This window comes from Anarhichas minor, unplaced genomic scaffold, assembly GCF_050575085.1.
Source record: "Anarhichas minor isolate MPS153535 unplaced genomic scaffold, ASM5057508v1 ptg000030l, whole genome shotgun sequence".
Taxonomy (NCBI): Eukaryota; Metazoa; Chordata; class Actinopteri; order Perciformes; family Anarhichadidae; genus Anarhichas; species Anarhichas minor.
This window is the reverse complement of record NW_027466476.1, coordinates 8,971,084-8,988,071: the sequence shown is the minus strand read 5'-3', so window position 1 is coordinate 8,988,071 and position 16,988 is coordinate 8,971,084. Positions and strand designations below refer to the sequence as shown.

Genomic DNA, 16,988 nt, shown 5'->3' with positions numbered 1-16,988 from the left:
GCTACAGCCAGCAGCTGCTTAGCTTAGCTTAGCATAAAGACAGGGGGAAGACCTGGCTCTGTCCAAAGATGACAAACTCAAATGAACATGTTATACATTGTTTGTTAATCCATGCAGAGACCAAAGTGTTAAAAAATGAAATGATAACCTGTAGCTTTAAGAGGAGGGGGCGTGTCACTTCTGGGGCTGTCCCTTATTTTGAATATACAGTAGTTCAGCGGGGCTGGAGTCGGATTGCGTCGGATGTTTTTCGCCTTGTGAGACGTGCACAGCGGGTGGTGGGTTGTTGTTGTATTCGTCGGCAATGCTCATCGTCCTGGTCTGTATTTAACATTTAAATGATAGCGCACAGATAGGGAAGGCGTGTTTTTCTTCTGAGCCGCGTGCACACTTGAGGAGACTGCACTGCTCGCAACCCGACAACATGGACTTGCACATATTGGACCACAGGCTTCGGGTCATCAGCATATCCAAGAATGGGCTGGTGCATTTCACACACCCCCTGATTAAGCTGATATTTCTCCGGAACAGGACACGGTAAGAAGCTCCATGGATCGGGGTCAGATGTTTGTGTGGCACACCGGGTAATCCAGCACGAATGTGAGCTAACCCACAGCGCCTCTTCATTCACTGGGTGGCCGAGCCGTCCCTGGGTTATTTGCCTGAGCATGCCCTGCTCTGCCTCCATGAAATGATCTACTGCGATGCATGGAGCTGCTGGGGAGTTGCAGCAGTTTGTGACAGATATTTAACGTTTGGGAAACTGCACAACAGCAAAAATATGATATGATTTAGGATTGTCATTTTTTTTTAATGGATTGCATATGATTGCATTCATTATTTTTCCTTGTGTTTCCTTCATTATATTTGCACAAAAACCTTCAGCAGTTTGGTTAGCACAGTGCATGCTCATATGTGAACGTGCATATATTTTGTAGTCCTGTAAAATGCATGAATGCATGCTGCTTCTATAGAAGCAGTACCAGCATTGCTCAAACATCTTAAAGAGCATGCAGAGCCCCTCAACTCTATTTTGGTGGGACCTTGTTTCTCCAGCACAAACTTGACCTCTGACCTCCTTTACCCAAAGCCAGCATCCAGTTTGCAAATTGTCCGGCTCTCATGTTGGCATGAGTACCAGTTTTCAGCTAATCCCTGGATATCCTCCCTTTGTTATGTAATTGTTTATTGCTCTGGCTGCCCCACATATGCATGGCTAGGAGAAAAAAAGCTCAACATCTGTCTTTGAGCTGCCCGTGGTGTAGGACAGGCTCAGCCACTGCTCTCATGTCAAGCTACAAAGAACTTGTGAGCAAATGTCAGGGACGATTTTCCTCCTCTGATCGCCCCCGTGCTCTGTGTGACGCCTGAACTCTTGATAACTCGCCGTCCTCAAGGACTTGCTTATCGTGAGCATCCTGTGAGTATCAGCATCACAACGGCCCTTTATTAAGCTGTTTACCAGGCAGCACGAGTGGATCATGAGCAGCTGACATAGAGGAATGAGATTTACATCATGTCCTGTCAAACACACCATCAGCACTCATTTGCCTCAGAGTATTGAGTAGGGTTTAACACGTCCACGCTAGGATTTCACCAAACCACTATACTAAGTGATTAATAAGTCCCCTGTGAATGATACAAGGATGTACTGTGAGTGAGTCAGTATTTCTGAGGTACAGGCCAGCGGGGGCTGAACGAGTAATTCTAAATTATCAGGAACTGTGCCGCCCAGATTTAAAGTCAGTGTTTTATCTCATTTAAAGCCTACATTTTCATTTCCACCGACTCTGTGTTGCTTTCAGTGTCCGGGGGGAGAAAAGTAGGCTGAGCCCAGAATGAACCAGAAAAAAAAGCATGCACGGTGCACTTCCTTTTGGATTAGCAGGCCTGTCTGTTTTGTCAGTGTGTTGTTGTGCTTGCTTTGGAGTTATGTCATCATACTGTGGTGTGGCTGTGTTTTGGCTTGTTTTTCCTGTTATTTTTCTATAGCAGAGTTTTGCCCCAACCCCGATCAAACTATAGACGATGCAGACGGTGGGGGGGGGGGGGTGGAGATTGAATTCATAGCAACTCAAAAACAATGGAGCGAAAACAAGCCTGATTGCCTCTGATCTCCCTCTCTCAGGCCCCTGCTATTCATTAGAGAACAACTCCCCGAAGAATGGAACGCAAAGTGGTTTGAAAAGCGGGTCCTGAACAGAATTTTAAGGAGGTTCCCGCTTATAGGAGCCAGGCTCATCCCAAGTTCTAAGAAGTTCTATTTGTCTTTCTGCTTCATCCAACACAACTGAGGCACACCTGTGGTCCAGAGGATGAAAGTCGCCTCAGAGACTTTGCCTCGCCTAGAAAGGAGAGGCCTTCATGTGATGAGGCACAGCGTGCCCGCTATCAGCTGCACCGTTAATCTGTGAAGGTCAGCTCTGTTTAGTAACGGAGACATGTCATCAGGGTTACGGGTTACGGTGTGAGGAAAAATGCCCTCGAAAGTGAGGACGTATGATCTAGGTCAGGTCTTGGGTTTAGTTTTCGGTTCGGACTACAAATCTGACTAAATATGTGCTGTAGTGTTACGGATCATATAAGAGAATGAGTGTCTATCTTCATGCATTCTTGATAAAAAATTATGAGTTTCAAATAAACACTGAATGAATACTACCATTTAAGGGGGAACAAACATGGATCACGAGCCTGCATGCTGTTAGTTTGTAGTCTTATAATGTCCGTCATGTGTTGTTTGGAGTTTATGGGTGTGGGAATAATCAAAGCCCAGTATCAGCCCAGGATATTGCTCTTACTGTACGGTGGATGCAGTCCTGCAGGTTCCACAGAGTCCTCCTTTCTTGCCATCAGCGGCTCACTAACAGAGCCTGAGTTGGAACAATGCCTCTGCTGAGCCAGAAACCCGCGGGGGGGGGGGGGGGTCCACTTGTCTGCCTCAGTGATCTGTCAAGGTTGGGGCTCTCGCTCCCCTCGTTTCCACAAAGCTGCCTGATAACATGCAGGGATTTCAATAAAAAAAACACAACAAAAAACATCCCCATTGTTCTGAAAAAAGAGGAGGCCGTGAGAACGCTACAGATCAGTTTGTGGGAAGCTGCAAAGGTAGCAGACAGCTCGGACGTCCTCTGACGGATGGGGCCCGAGGTGGCTCGGGGGGGGGCCTGTAATGGGAAAATATGTCATAGTCTAATGTGAAGGTTTAAGGAATGTAAGTCCTAAAAGAGCAGACACCAAACTGTAGTTTCAGTAGATGACTTTAATTAGTTTAGTGTCCAGGTGTCTTGTTATCTGTCATCATTGTGCACTGTTTTCGTTTACTCTTCGTAAGACAGAGACACAGAGAGGCCTTGATTAACAGAGATCCTCTGTTTAAAATACTTTTGACTTCCTTTTATGACGTGTTATCTGAAGTTGTAAAGGCGTAAACCTTTGCATGCAGATGGGATGGGTGAGGGTAAAGAATGTCTGTTCTGTCTCTGCAAATGGTCATTTTTATGTTGTCACAGTGACTTCAAAAGAAGCATCTGTTGTGAGTTTAAACTGATTAGTGTAAGGCAAACTGTGAACAAAAGGGATTTGTAAACAGGAGATAAAAGCATCTTCCTGACTGTCTTAAATGATATACTAAGGCGCGAAGGATGACCTGCCTTTTGTTGTGTTCTTTGTGTATTCTTGTTAGCTAAGTAGATAACAGGAAGCTGTCTGAGCATAAAAGTCCATGCATTCTGAGTGTAGGTAGAGCACTCTCCTAGATGACTGCGATGTGTCTGTGAGACTGTTCTCTTTGCTTGCAAGCAAATAAATTGACTTTACAAACCTTGATCGTTCATCAAAACTCTGTTTTACTTTATATTGATAGAAAACCTCAACTTTCTTCTCCCGACTAGTCATAAGAAATATTCCACAACAGGCCTCACTCCCCGCACCTCGCAGCAACATCGGTTCGCTCCGCTCTTATCATGTTTCCTCAGCTGGAGCATCAGTTGCAGGAACCCTCACTCCCTCAGCGCCAAACTAACCGCCCGTGGCTTTGTGCAGCTGGATCAAAGTCCAGACTCTTGTGTGCTTGGTCTTCATCCTCCCCACTCGGACGCTCCCCTCGCTACCTGTTGCTTCCTCCTCCCGTTTGGTTATTTTCCCTTCTCCTTCACTTTGTGTCGCTTCAAGCTTTAATAGAAGGAGCTTGTTTTTCTAAGGTTGGTTCAGGCTTGAGCTTCCAGTATGCGTCTTCAGAAGTGCTTCTCCAATGTTGGAATAGATTCAGAAACACGTGCAGACACACTATATTGTATCTCCCCTCTCTCGATGACAACCTGCTTTTCACTCTGCTTTCGAGGGTAAACACATTTGACATACAAACTAGTAGTTTGGTTTGAGCATAACCCAAATCCTTACATGCTGCGTTTCCTTTGGGATCTATTTGTCCTCTACTTGTCTGTTTTTCCCCTCTTTATGTGTTGATGTGAAGGCAAGCGTAGACGTAAGGACCTTCCTGTTCCTTGACCTACATTTTTGTCAAACCACTATGTGCATTTGTCCTACAAAGTTCTACTAAGTGATACAGAACATGCTCAGGAGAGGCCCCTTTATCTGTCTTATCTGTACATCACAAACAGGAAACCAAAGCACAGTTGCCTCACGGACGGGTTTCCCTCAGGTTGCTCGACGCGACGAAATCCGTTGCTGAGGTCTGGCGGCCGCGCAGGTGTAACGCGAGAACCCCTCACTTTTGCACCACATGTGATAAAGCTCCACACTCGATCGGTCTCACTGGCGGAGTAGATGGTTGGCACACGCTACCTGCAGGAAACTGCGAGCTAAGGAAGGTGAGGGGTCAACAGGAAATGAGAGGGGGGTGGTATTATAACACAATGGGCTGGCTGAGCTCGCTAGCACAGCTGTTAGTTAGTGTTACAGTGTTCTCTCTCTTTGTCTCTCTGTCGGGTGATTGTCCCATCTCCTGGCAGGGATTACTTTTTGCTGAGTCAGGAGTATTGCGGCCTCACTCAGGCTTCTACTGTAAAGGCCTCGGCTGACTGATAAGCAGAGGAAGAGGAAGGTGTACCTCCAGTGAGATGTTTTAGGAAAACAGGAACATGCTGCTCTTCCTTTTTTATGGATTTGGAGAAAACAAAGGGAGGTCATCCATGTAGAAGCTGCTCATGTCTTCTCTCCACCAAAAATGAAACCAAAGGCTTCTCAAAAGGTCAAACTAATCCTGAAAAATTCCACTAACTCGCTCCTTCACAGCTGCAAAGTTTTCTTTCAGTGGTATTCTCAGTGTTACTCATTATAGAAGCAGGAACGTCCCATGGATCATATAATAACACTAAAGCTACTGTGTTACTGACATTTGTTTTTCCCACAGCATGGAGCTTGGTGGATGGCTCTAAAATACCGGGTGCTCGAAAAATTCAATTCAATCTCCATGTTTTTGTGTAACACCTACCAAAGGTATTTGTTTTTGGTGTAGAACAAGAGGAATTTGTCCCGTACAGAAAGTTAATTTGAAGTATAGTCATCTTAAAGGCTGATGTTATCCAAGAAAATGCGTGTTTCACTGCCCAGTTCTTTCCTCAACCCGTATCAAATCCCATGGGCCTCTTTTAACTTTTTCCACAAAGGCAACATTCAATAGAACTGAACACTGTGGCCCAGCCAAGCAAACAGCCTTTGAAAGCAAATGCTTTTGGCCCCAAGCCTGATGAATACGCAAATACCACACTGTAGATAGAGAAAAGCATAGTGCGTTGTAATCTAGGAATCTAAAGGCTCAGTCTTGTAGAGAAGCAGTCCTTGGATCCCGAATGATGATTGTGTTTACAATCCTGTGAATTCTGAAACGAGCATACCAACACATTTAGAAAGGCAGATGCCCTTCCCTTGAATGCAGCCGTTGCTAACTGAAGCAGTGTCCCTGTTTGCTGTGTTACCCACCATTTGCCGCGGACAAAGGAGCGATGCCGGCATAATGCTGATCCCGGGCTTGTGCTTATTGAGTGACAGCCAGTCCTGAAACCAGTGTGAATTTCGGAGAACTCCTGTTTGCTTTATTCCTGGTAACTGTTAATGATGATCTGAACGTCCCTTTAGTTGGTTGCAAATGAATAACCCTGTTCTTCCACTCTCTTTCTTTCCCCCCCTCTCTCCTCTTTATCTCCTGCCTCTCATGTTTGCCTCTCCCCATCTGCGCTTCCTCTCCTGTTTCAGATGCAAGTTTTTCAGTCTGACGGAGACGCCGGAGAACTACACCGTCGTCCTTGACGAGGAAGGATTCAAAGGTAAAGAGCCCCTTGTGTTTGTCCTTCTTCACTCTGACCGCTTTACTCCCAGGTGTACACCATAAAGTATACACACTATCCTAATCTTTCTCGTTACATTTCAAGATCAGTTTACTAGTCGTGGGGAGTTTTATGTGAAAACTGTTTGATCATTTCTTTTGTGGCCCTGTGATGTCATCAGGGTCATCGCAACCTTACAAACGCAAGCATCTTCTCATATTCTGTCAAATCAAAAGAGCAGGATCAGAAAACTTTAAATAGCCTAATGTTTCATTCATTATAATTATCTGCTAAAAAAAGCTATTACAAACAGTTCACTAATTATATTACAAGAAGGAGCTTGCTAACAATAATGGCTGCCTAGACCCTGGGTTCCCAACTCCAGGCCTACATCCACACCTTCTATGCTTATGGTCCAACAATCCAAAAATCTGGCAAATTGTGTCACTTTCTGTATGAACACCAACCTTGAAAAATGGTAACGAGTAGTCTTGAATTGGGCCACAGCGTTGGACTTTGTTGTTTTAGCAGTAAAATGTTGCTTCTTTCCTTATTCTCCTCACATAACTCACAGGTAGGATGGGTGTATATATACGACCATATAATCTAGAAAAAAAATAGCTGTACGAGGATCAATATCCACGCAAAAAATAAAGTTCTCTCTCATCCCAGACAGAGAAGGTTTGTGGACATGAGAGCGCTATGTGTGAGCTGGTTAGCTGCTACTCGGTGTCTCTGACTTACAGCCTAACAGAAACCTGTTTGCCCTGTTCTTTGAGACATAAAGATCAAGCTGCACTTATGGTCAAAACCCCTAATTAAATCATTTGTTAGGACTTGAGAGCATTTTGACTGAAAAAGTCAAATTTCTCATGAATATCAATTACTTGGAAGGTAGCTTTAGTGGGCTCAATAATAGTGACTCCTGACAGTTTTTTATTATCATTTGAGCTTCTCAAATGTCAGCAGTTATTTTATTTTTTCCCTTTTCAAATCATTTTAATATTTTAGTTGTTTTCTGAGGGACATTGTTTTTTACTTTTTAGGACTTTTTCTTGGTCAATTTTGATGGGTATCTGCCTTTTGTATAAAAAATGCTTTTATACACTGAACAATTGTTTATCCAAACCAAAAGTTGATGGAGATTCATCAATTGTTTACCCGTCGCTCATGGGGAGGGGGGGAAATGTTGGGTCTCTTTAAATTATTGAGCGCGTATGAGAAAAGTGTCATGAGATAACTTCTGTTATGATTTTGCGCTCTATGAATAAAAATGTACCCGACCTCTGTCTGACTCCACTCCTGGGACAAAGTCCACTGTATAATGTACCGTGCACATGTTGCAGTCCCGTCCACTCTTCGTCCGGCCACCTGTGTGGTTTTACACAGATGTAGCTGTTAAAGGCATATATCGCCTCCCGGTGCTCCGTTTCTCTCCGTCTCCTTTGCTCTCCTTCTAACTGAGAGCCTGAAAGCTGGTGTAGCGGAGCCACAAGGGGCCGTCTGTGACACATGATGCCAACCAGAACAGTGGCTCTTTTGAAGGAGAGCAAGAAAAAAAAAAATAAAAAATAAAGTATTCACTGCAGGAGGTAGACGCCAATGTAATGTTTTTGAGTTTCGCTTAATGATGCCATGACCACAATTTTTTGTGCCTCTGGAGATTTTGGAGATGCATCTCAAACCTCCAAAGAATGTTTTCTCTCCTCCCGAGCATTCTGAGGTTCTGCGCTCTGTTGTTGTAAGTCGAGCAGTGTATGGAGCGCTAGGACGCTTTTCTTCTTTTACACCTGTTATTTAAGTAGCACTCTTAAAAGGTTAGGGTGCACATTTCCCTAAGTCATCACCCCAATATCTCTTTCTTTCAGCTTCTTGTTCACTTCCTGGATAGACACCTGTTTCCCGGGTAGCTGCCGGCTTCCACTTGAGTCTTGTTTTGGGACGAAGAGTAAAATATTCTGCTTTACCGACTCGCAGGTTGTCACAGCTACGTCTGAGGGATTACCATGTTTGAACTTTGACCCTTCCCTCCCACCGACTAGGAGCCGCAATGTCTGAGCTAATTTATGCATCGGTATCAGGTCTCACACACACACATCGGTTTTACTTGTCGCCATGCGGTATAAATAGCGGGGGCATTTTAGGTCTCCATGGTGAAGGAAGGGGCAGGAGGTGGGGGAAAGGAAGTATGTGTGTTATACTGAGCAGCAATCAAGAGGAAGTTGTTACTTAAAGCTGCCTCATAGTTTACTCCTTCACGAACATAACGATACATCACCGGTAATGTAAAGTTGTGATGAGGGGAAGACGTTTAGCACTTAATTAAAAGGGGGGGTTTTACTGTGAAGTTTCCAAATCGTCATTGTAATCGCTTTAGAAATGTTTGGTTGCATAACAGTTGGATGTACATCTTTCACATACCTGGTGGTTTGTTTTAGCTCAGTAACTGCTGTTCCTGTTCCCACTAGTGCAGTTTGGTTGTGTTTGGGGTGTGACATGCTTTTCCCCTTGAGATTTGAGTATAATATTTTATTCTAATGTAGATGAAAGTGCATTTCTGGCTTCTTTAAAGCTCTGTTTTTCTTGATTGGCTCCGATTACTTACATATAATGTCAACCTGACGCTACTACTGTTTGCAGCTGTGATTCCAAAGAATTCAATTGTCAAAATTGGTGGAGCAAAAAGGGCAAGATATCCTGACTTTCTTTTCCGTCTTTGCTCTGTGTCAAGATTCAAAAACATCCTACAATTCCCATGATGCAACCCAGTAGCATTGGTGGTGTAGCACTGACCTCTGCACGTGTCAAAGATGTAAAAGACGCACATTGAAATACTGTTGAAACAGTAACCTAAATGTCTAAAATACAACTGAGCCAGATCTTTTGACTTGTAAATCACAGCTAGTTGGTCATGTTCACTTAAAGACATTAGTCGTGGATATTGTGCCGATGCCCACTGTCTCACTGAGCAACTTTTTCTCCTCTTGTCCCCGCGCAGAGCTCCAGCCCTCCGAGCATCTCAAGGTAGAAAGCTCCATCTGGCTGCCGCTCAACGTGGTCTCAAATGGCAACGCCTCCAGCAGCTCGCAGGCCGTTGGCGTGACCAAGATCGCCAAGTCGGTCATCGCCCCTCTGGCCCAGCAGCACGTCTCCGTCTTCATGCTCTCCACCTATCAGACCGACTTCATCCTGGTGAACTCCCGCCTACTTCCGTCTTTTTTGCTTCCTCAGTCTTTGCTCCACTTCTGTCCCACTCCAGTCCAATCAGAGCTCACACGAATCCTGTTAACATGAACAAGGCGCAGTAAAGCTGTTCACTCTTGTATAATTCAGAGACGTCTGGAGCAATTTTTCAGAATCTCTAAATTGCATAAAAGACCTCTAAAGTCACTGAAGCCTTTCCACCTACCGAGCGCTGCCTGACAAAAGAAGCCACGGTGTCTGCATTTTGCCTGCTCACTATTTTGCTGTGAAGGAATTAATTCCCAACAGAGCTGAAGGCACTAAAAAGTTAGTTGATGTATAACGTGAAAGTGTTCAGTAGGCAAAAATAGATAACACCTTGACAGACGCTTGTGTCAGCAAATAAATGAATGGTTGACGTGCTGGTTGAGCTCAAGTGTTTCCTTAAAATGAGCCGGTGTTGCCTGAAACGACATGATGAAATCTGACCGTGTATGTGAAATGAACTCACTGTGTGGTGTTAATGTTCCACATCCGTGTGGTGTAGGTGAGAGAGAAGGACCTGTCCGTGGTCATCAGCACCCTGGAGGAGGAGTTCAACATCTACAAGGAGGTGGGAGGAGAGTCAGTCCCTGTGCTTTGTCAGGACGTTTCCAACGGCCTCCAGAAGAACGGCAAAGAAGGTAAAGAGGGCGCTGTCCCGTTTAGTTTGAATTCACTTACATCAGACTCGGGGCCCAATCCTGATCTTCAAACTCACGGATTTTGAGGCGCGCCCCCGTAAAGTCCGTGAGGGTTTAGGGCCGTCCCACTGTCAAATCTTCGAGTGTATGACAGCTGTCACGCAGGCATTTTGAGCCCTTTATGAACACTGTCCGTAAATCCGCATTTCTGCAGACTTAGCCCAACGGAATTACCCACAATTCATCGCAATGTGACGTTAAACGCGGGGTTACCAGTGGAAGCATGGAGACGTAAACAAAGAGCAGGCTCATTGGTGTTCAGCCTGGCAATTTGCAGAGTTTTGTTTGAGGATGAAGTTAAGATCCTCTAGCACCACCTTCAGGTTCTTTTTCTAAAGTGTAAAGATGTAAAAATTAGTCTACATGTCACAAATCGGACGTGAGTGAAACATGCATCATTGCTGTTTCTCCAGAATTGAAGGAGTTACAAAAGTAAAAGTATAAAAAAAAAAAAACTTAATTGAGAAACGTGGGACAGTCTAAACATAAATATGCTTCATATACATATTCTAAATACAGTATTAAAGGCACAACTGCAGCCGCCTTCTTAAGACAGCAGTGTTATCATTTTAACATTAACACTAGAAAAAAAAGTTGTTTCATACATTTTTAATAAATTGAAACAAGTGGGAACAGTTTTGTTTTTATAAGAGTTTTTTTTTATGTATATATATTTAAATAGCTATAAAAGAAAATAAACTGAAAGGAAACATTGTAATACATAAACATAATGCATTATATGCATGGGATACTAAATTACAAAAACAAGTGTGCTTAACATTAGTTGCATCATGTTCAAGTCTGACTTCTTCTGACTAACACCCTGTGTGACATTATGACGGGTGTAATGAAATATGTATTTATAGAGAGCGGAACTTGCTGTTGAAGGACACCTGTTGTGCTTAAGAACGCAATGTTTGACTTAAACAAACATTGCAGTCACGACATCATATAAAGACTTGCCTGAGAATCATCACGTTTTTCAGCTTTTTTCAGGGTCTTTGCATTTCAGCCTACTTTAAGTGGTGCTAATTTGCCAAAAGGTAAACAAGTATGGACAATGTTACAGTTTACATTTATAAAAATGTCTTTTAATTTTAATTTTATATGAGATCTAGAATATGCAATCTGTTAATAATGCTTTTATCTGAAAAAAAAAACTGGTTCTAGTTCAGCTGTTCTTACAGACGAACACTGTCTTTGCTCTTCCAGCCATCCAGCCGACAGTTCACCCGGTGCTGATCCCGCAGAACCAGTTCTGTGTCATGTCTCTGGACCCGGACACACTGCCGTCCATCGCCACCACGCTCATTGACGTCCTCTTTTATTCCAACAAGTGAGACGCTCGCTTCACTCGCACCGCTGCAGTACCTCTGTAAACACACAAGGTGGCAGCACATGATGCAAACTAGACATCAGCTCACTGGCTTTTTACATTAAACATGGCAGATAGCCACACAGGTAATGGTTTCACATCAGTTTAGTGTGCGCTGAGTCCTGACATGATTAGTGAAAACTTGAATATGAGACACACACTGACCATTTGTCACACCCAGATATTGTAAACATAGAAGATTATTGTGCACATAAGGCTTTTCTTTTATTGTATTGCTTGCTTTCTTTATTTTATTCTTAATCCAAGAAGATACATTTACAAGCCGTGTGTGAGGTAACACAATACGAACTTCACAGAGATTATCTAAATTGCAAAATTAAACAAAATTTGAAATGTAAAATGAAATAAGCTTTCTGCCCTACCCTGGACTTCTGTCTGTAACGGTTTTCTTTTGTCTGTATTGACAAATATTCTATGATGTGACTTACATAAATCCCTTTTTGTGGTCGTCTTCGCCGCTCTAATGTCTCACCAAATGTTCTCTTTTCCTCCGTAGTCCTAAAGAGGGTGCACAGTCGTCTCCCAGCCAGCACTTGGACTGCATCACGTTCTTCTCCTTCTCCCTCATCGATGGCTACATCTCACTGGTGATGGACACTGAGGCTCAGAGAAAGTAGGAATTCTTAATACGACCCTCTAGCCGAGCCCACCTATGACTCCTTAATGATGCACATTTAAAATGCTGGAATGGCACAAACAGTGGAGCAAACAGCACCCAGCAGAGAGGGGCTGAACGATTTTGAAATTAAATATCTAATTGTGATTATTTGAACAGATATTGCATTTGATCTGTGCTGAACGAAGATGTTTTCTTAAGTCTGTAGAATAGGATGTGTGGGCCGGGATATCTCCGCAGCACCGCAGTGTTTAATATAAAATGGTATTTTAACCGATATTTAACAAATATTGCACCTCCTTTGATTTAAAATTTGTAATAAGCCATATTGCAATTTTTGATTAATTGTGCAGCCATAATCCAGGTGTTTCAGCGTCTGTATTTGCAAGTTTTTGTCTGGTGATTGCTATGAGAGGGTTTTCCTCTGTGCGTCTCTGAAACGTTCTTGTGTACGTTTGCACTTAGTGGAATTCAGTGCTTGTTCTTTGTGCTTTAGGTTTCCTGCTGATCTCCTCTTCACGAGCTCATCCGGGGAGCTGTGGAGAATGGTCCGTATAGGGGGACAACCGCTGGGCTTTGGTAAGGCCACTTTCTTTCAAACACCTCAGACATGTATTCATTTACTCTACATACAGGTTAGTCAGTCAGTCGGGTGGTACAGTCCAACCTGCTTCTGGATCTGCTCCCCCTGCTGGGATTGATCAGGGGATTTTGATGTCTGACTGGTGTCAGAAATCTTTCAGGTTTTACCAACTCTGAATGTGAATTATATTTTTCCCCCTTTAATTTATTTATTCTGTAATAAACTATCTATTATTGTGTAAGTTTAGGTAGAAACTGCAGTTATTGAGTAGTTTTCACTAAAATATGTGAATGGGTCTTCCAGTAGTATCGGTTGTATTGTCTTGTGTTATTGTATTACATTTCTTTTACTTATAGTCTGACGTTAGTTCCATTCATATGCATGTTGGACTTTAAATTAATACAGAACAGACAAAATGACAACAATATGATATCTATAAGAGAATCCATGTTATCACATGGTTATATATCCATGCAATGCTACATCTGGCTTTATGATTGTGTTGCTAATATCAGTGTATTTCTCCTCCTCTCTGTTTCTAGATGAATGCGGTATTGTTGCCCAGATATCTCAGCCTTTGGCTGACAGCGACATCTCTGCCTATTACATAAGCACCTTCAGCTTCGACCATGCTCTGGTGAGTCCAACGTCCTCGCGTCATTAATTAGGACACCACCATCGCTGTCATGGAAGTCAAAAGTTTGACACATTTTTGACTCAAAAATGATTTATTCTTAGTTCGGATGTTTTAAGGTTTGGCTCTTGTTTCTGAATGTGGGAGATGTAGACGGATAAGGACCAAGAAAATGTCACGTTTACCAGCATTCCTTTGAGGTTTACACATGAGGAATGCTTGAGGCGGGTGATTCCAAATCAGCTTGAGATCAGTGAATGTCTTATAAATTTGAGGAAAGAAATTAAATACAATTTGAGTCAAAGGATTCTCTAAATATTTGATTTTAAAAACACTGATTTCTTGACCTGACAAAATCAACTTTATTTAGATATTCTCAAAATGTGTCCAGCTTAATGTGTGAACACTATAGTGTCTTTAAAGATGCATTTAATTGTAGACATTCTTTTAACATTATTAACTATTATTATTAAATTCATTACAATTTATGCGTTGAATGTATAGAGAAGATGTATTGAACTATTTAGACAATATTAAATATTCTCCTAGATGTTATAACACATTAGGTTTGGGTAAACATTTTGAATGCAACACCTAATGTCAACATATTTTTCAGCCTGATCTAACTTAACTTACTCTCGGTATATCCATGTTAAACAGTGTTTTTGTTGTGTTTGTGAATTGACGAAGTTACCTCATAAGTAATGCTGAAATTACACAAATTAAGTTGAGGGTTAGGCCCCAACCCTCAACTTAATGTGTGGGTTGGTTTAAAAGGTTTTACCAAATAAATGAGGTTAAATGGAGTGAACTATAAAACCCTTGTGCGCCGTAGATGAATTGCCTTATGTGTCTCCTATTACTGCTTTAATAGACATCCCGTATCTTTCTGTTCTCCCTCGTCTTTGAATCACATCGCAAAGTATTCATACAACCTTCAAGTCTGAGATAGTTTGGCTGGTAAATCAACTTCCTTTTTGTCCCGTTGAGATTAGAGGGAAGAGGATGGCCTCTCTCAAAACTACCACCCACCATTGAAGTGATTGGTCACATCACAAATAGTCCAGCAGCTCCAGTTAGAAACACTGTATCGCTTAATTGAGCTAATTCAAAGATCTCTTTTACAAGGGACGACCTGGCCAAGAAAAGCCGCATCAGAGTTCAGACATCCTGGACTCACCATAGTTTTTAGCTGACTCAGGGTGACTATGTTTTGAGGTGTAGGATCAGTCTGTAGATTACTCCATCCAGTAGGTGCAGAAAAGCCTTTCCCTCCCAATTCAGTTCCGACTTTAGGAACAACACAATGCAACAAGTCCTGCGAACAAAATGTAGAAGAGAAGATAAGAAGGGAGGAATCTTACCAAGAATAGTTGGTAGATTAAAAAAAACATTCCAGGCAGTGACTGAGACGTCTAAAGTATGAAATACTTCAAATTAACAACATGGGAGTCTTTGGGTATACCCTACATTATTGAATAGTTCTTCTTACACTCCTACCTTTAGAATGCACTTTTTTATAGCTGTACAATGCAATCTAGCATGTCATTGAGCTTAACACAGTACTTAGTCATAGAAGTCATTGCTCTTAATCATTTTCATGGAATTCAATTCGTGCCCAAACCGTGTAAACCTTAGTGGTGTCACTGTTCACTGTTTGATGATATCAGCCTGTTTTGCTGCCTCTTCCCATGTTACTCTGAAGTCTTTTGGTTAATCTTCTTTTCATAATGCAGAGTTGTGTTGGAATAGCCAGCTGAATGACATTTTTGAAAAGAGTTACAATGAAAAGGATGGAAGACATTTAGGAAGCTAAACGAGTAGCCGCAATAAGAAACTGGGTTGAGGACATTTGCTAACATTGGACAGAGCAAAGCTTCGTCACTAGAACATGTTAAAGAACGTGTGCGTATAGGCTGATGGGAGGTCCCGGTCTAAGTCTTATTTCAGTGAATAATTACTGAAACAATCACGATCATTTGGAAATCAGTATTATAAGACCATTTCTCAAAGTCTGTTTCACAGGCAAACATTAGGCAAGAAATAAGAATGTGTACCTCTTTATATAGAGATCTCAAAAAGTGAACCCGCTTGTTTTTTTTTAACTTTCTTTTTCTACGTTCTAGGTCCCCGAGGAGGACATAGTGAGCGTGACAGACATGCTCCAGCATCAGAGGAAAGAACCAGCCACTAGTTGATTTGTGAAGTCCAGCCTGAGCTGGATGATCCTGGCTCAATATGCCGCCCCTCACTCCAGCTCCAGCGGCCAAGGGTGGCAGGCCAGCAGGACAAGATTCTAACCCTGTGCCTAGACTAGCACTGCATCGCCAGCAGTATTAACTACTACAAACTCGCCATGAACACCAGAAGCGCTTCTCTATGGTGTCCATACACAGTTTGTCTGTGAGGCCTCCTGTCTTACCTATCTTAAGGCAGGATGCACTGAGTCCCAGGGGGCCCACAAGCTCACGCATGCACACAAACACTCCGAAAACACAAACGCATCCAGACACTCGTTCATTCAAATTCACAAGCACAAAGTCAGATATATGATGGGCTCTTTCTCTCTAATGCAGGTGGTCTCAAGTTGAATTGTTCATATTATTTAGCTGCAAACAGCAGATCACACCTGCATACATTTCACCAGTGCTATAAACGCACAACTTAGTCTTCCAGTAATGTTTGTATCCTAATGCCATGTGTCTAAACGGCCTTTTTTTTTTTTTTCAAATTGAAGGCCATTTTGCTGCATTTTTTTTCTTTCTTTCCACTGAAAGCATGAAGCTTGAAATGCAAGGCAGTTGTGAGAGTGTTGATCTTACAATAATTTTCAAAAGAAAACTGAGAATTTCTATTTTTTGACAACAGGCCTCACTCATTTTGGTTTAAGAGGAATGTGCAGGTAGTTTTTCTATATATTAAAACTACTTCAAGCAGGACAGTAGGCTTCGTTAGTGCTTTTTTTTTTTTAAAGAAGTCCGCATTTCTTAACTGTAGTATTACCCAAGGTCAGTAACACTATGTCTTATCTTTTGTTATTTGCACAATATACTTTTGACTTAGCTAATATCCCTCAGATGTTTTCTTTGGTACAACGTTTGTACAATTCAAAGTAAAAGTATTCTTTAAACATTTGTAATTTTTGTGCCGCTTCATTCAATAAAATGTTGAAATGAGTTACTCTTTGTTGACTTCTTGGCACGAGCCAGTTCCATTCTTAAGGCATAAATGCAGGTTCATTTGCAAAACTGCATGTTACATCAAATACTGACTACCTTGTGACAGACCGATGTCTTAAAATCTGTCATTCATCACTCATGAGTCAACGATGTGAAGTTAGGATGACGGACTATTTATGGCTTTTGGTTTCCATACAGTGCTGATAATGACTTTCCAGGACCATCCCTGTGGTGTTTGGTTTTTGCCTTAAAAGGAAGTCTTGGAGTCATCACTTTAAAGGTGTCTTTATCATTGGTTTTGAGTCGGGGGTGAGTATAACGAGAAAAAAAAAAAAACATTTAAAAAAATCTCGATCCCAGCTGAATGTAC

General features: G+C 42.2%; 1 protein-coding gene across 1 annotated transcript; it reads left to right on the top strand.

Moving 5' to 3' along the window:
* Positions 1 to 234: 234 nt before the first annotated feature.
* On the top strand, positions 235 to 16,615 carry castor1 (cytosolic arginine sensor for mTORC1 subunit 1). The gene is made up of 9 exons (XM_076104539.1): positions 235 to 537; positions 6,214 to 6,284; positions 9,283 to 9,476; positions 10,015 to 10,150; positions 11,423 to 11,546; positions 12,103 to 12,219; positions 12,719 to 12,801; positions 13,348 to 13,442; positions 15,566 to 16,615. Exons 1-9 carry the CDS (start codon positions 425 to 427, stop codon positions 15,635 to 15,637), a joined length of 1,005 nt encoding a protein of 334 aa, XP_075960654.1. The 5' UTR covers positions 235 to 424; the 3' UTR covers positions 15,638 to 16,615.
* Positions 16,616 to 16,988: the final 373 nt, after the last annotated feature.

What these genes read in the sequence shown, in the direction of transcription:
- castor1 (XM_076104539.1), top strand. Translation starts at nt 425, where the DNA reads ATGGACTTGCACATATTGGACCACAGGCTTCGGGTCATCAGCATATCC. An exon ending in CCAGAAGAACGGCAAAGAAG is followed by an intron (nt 10,151 to 11,422) that starts GTAAAGAGGGCG and finishes TTGCTCTTCCAG; the next exon opens with CCATCCAGCCGACAGTTCAC. An exon ending in GTCCTCTTTTATTCCAACAA is followed by an intron (nt 11,547 to 12,102) that starts GTGAGACGCTCG and finishes TTTCCTCCGTAG; the next exon opens with TCCTAAAGAGGGTGCACAGT.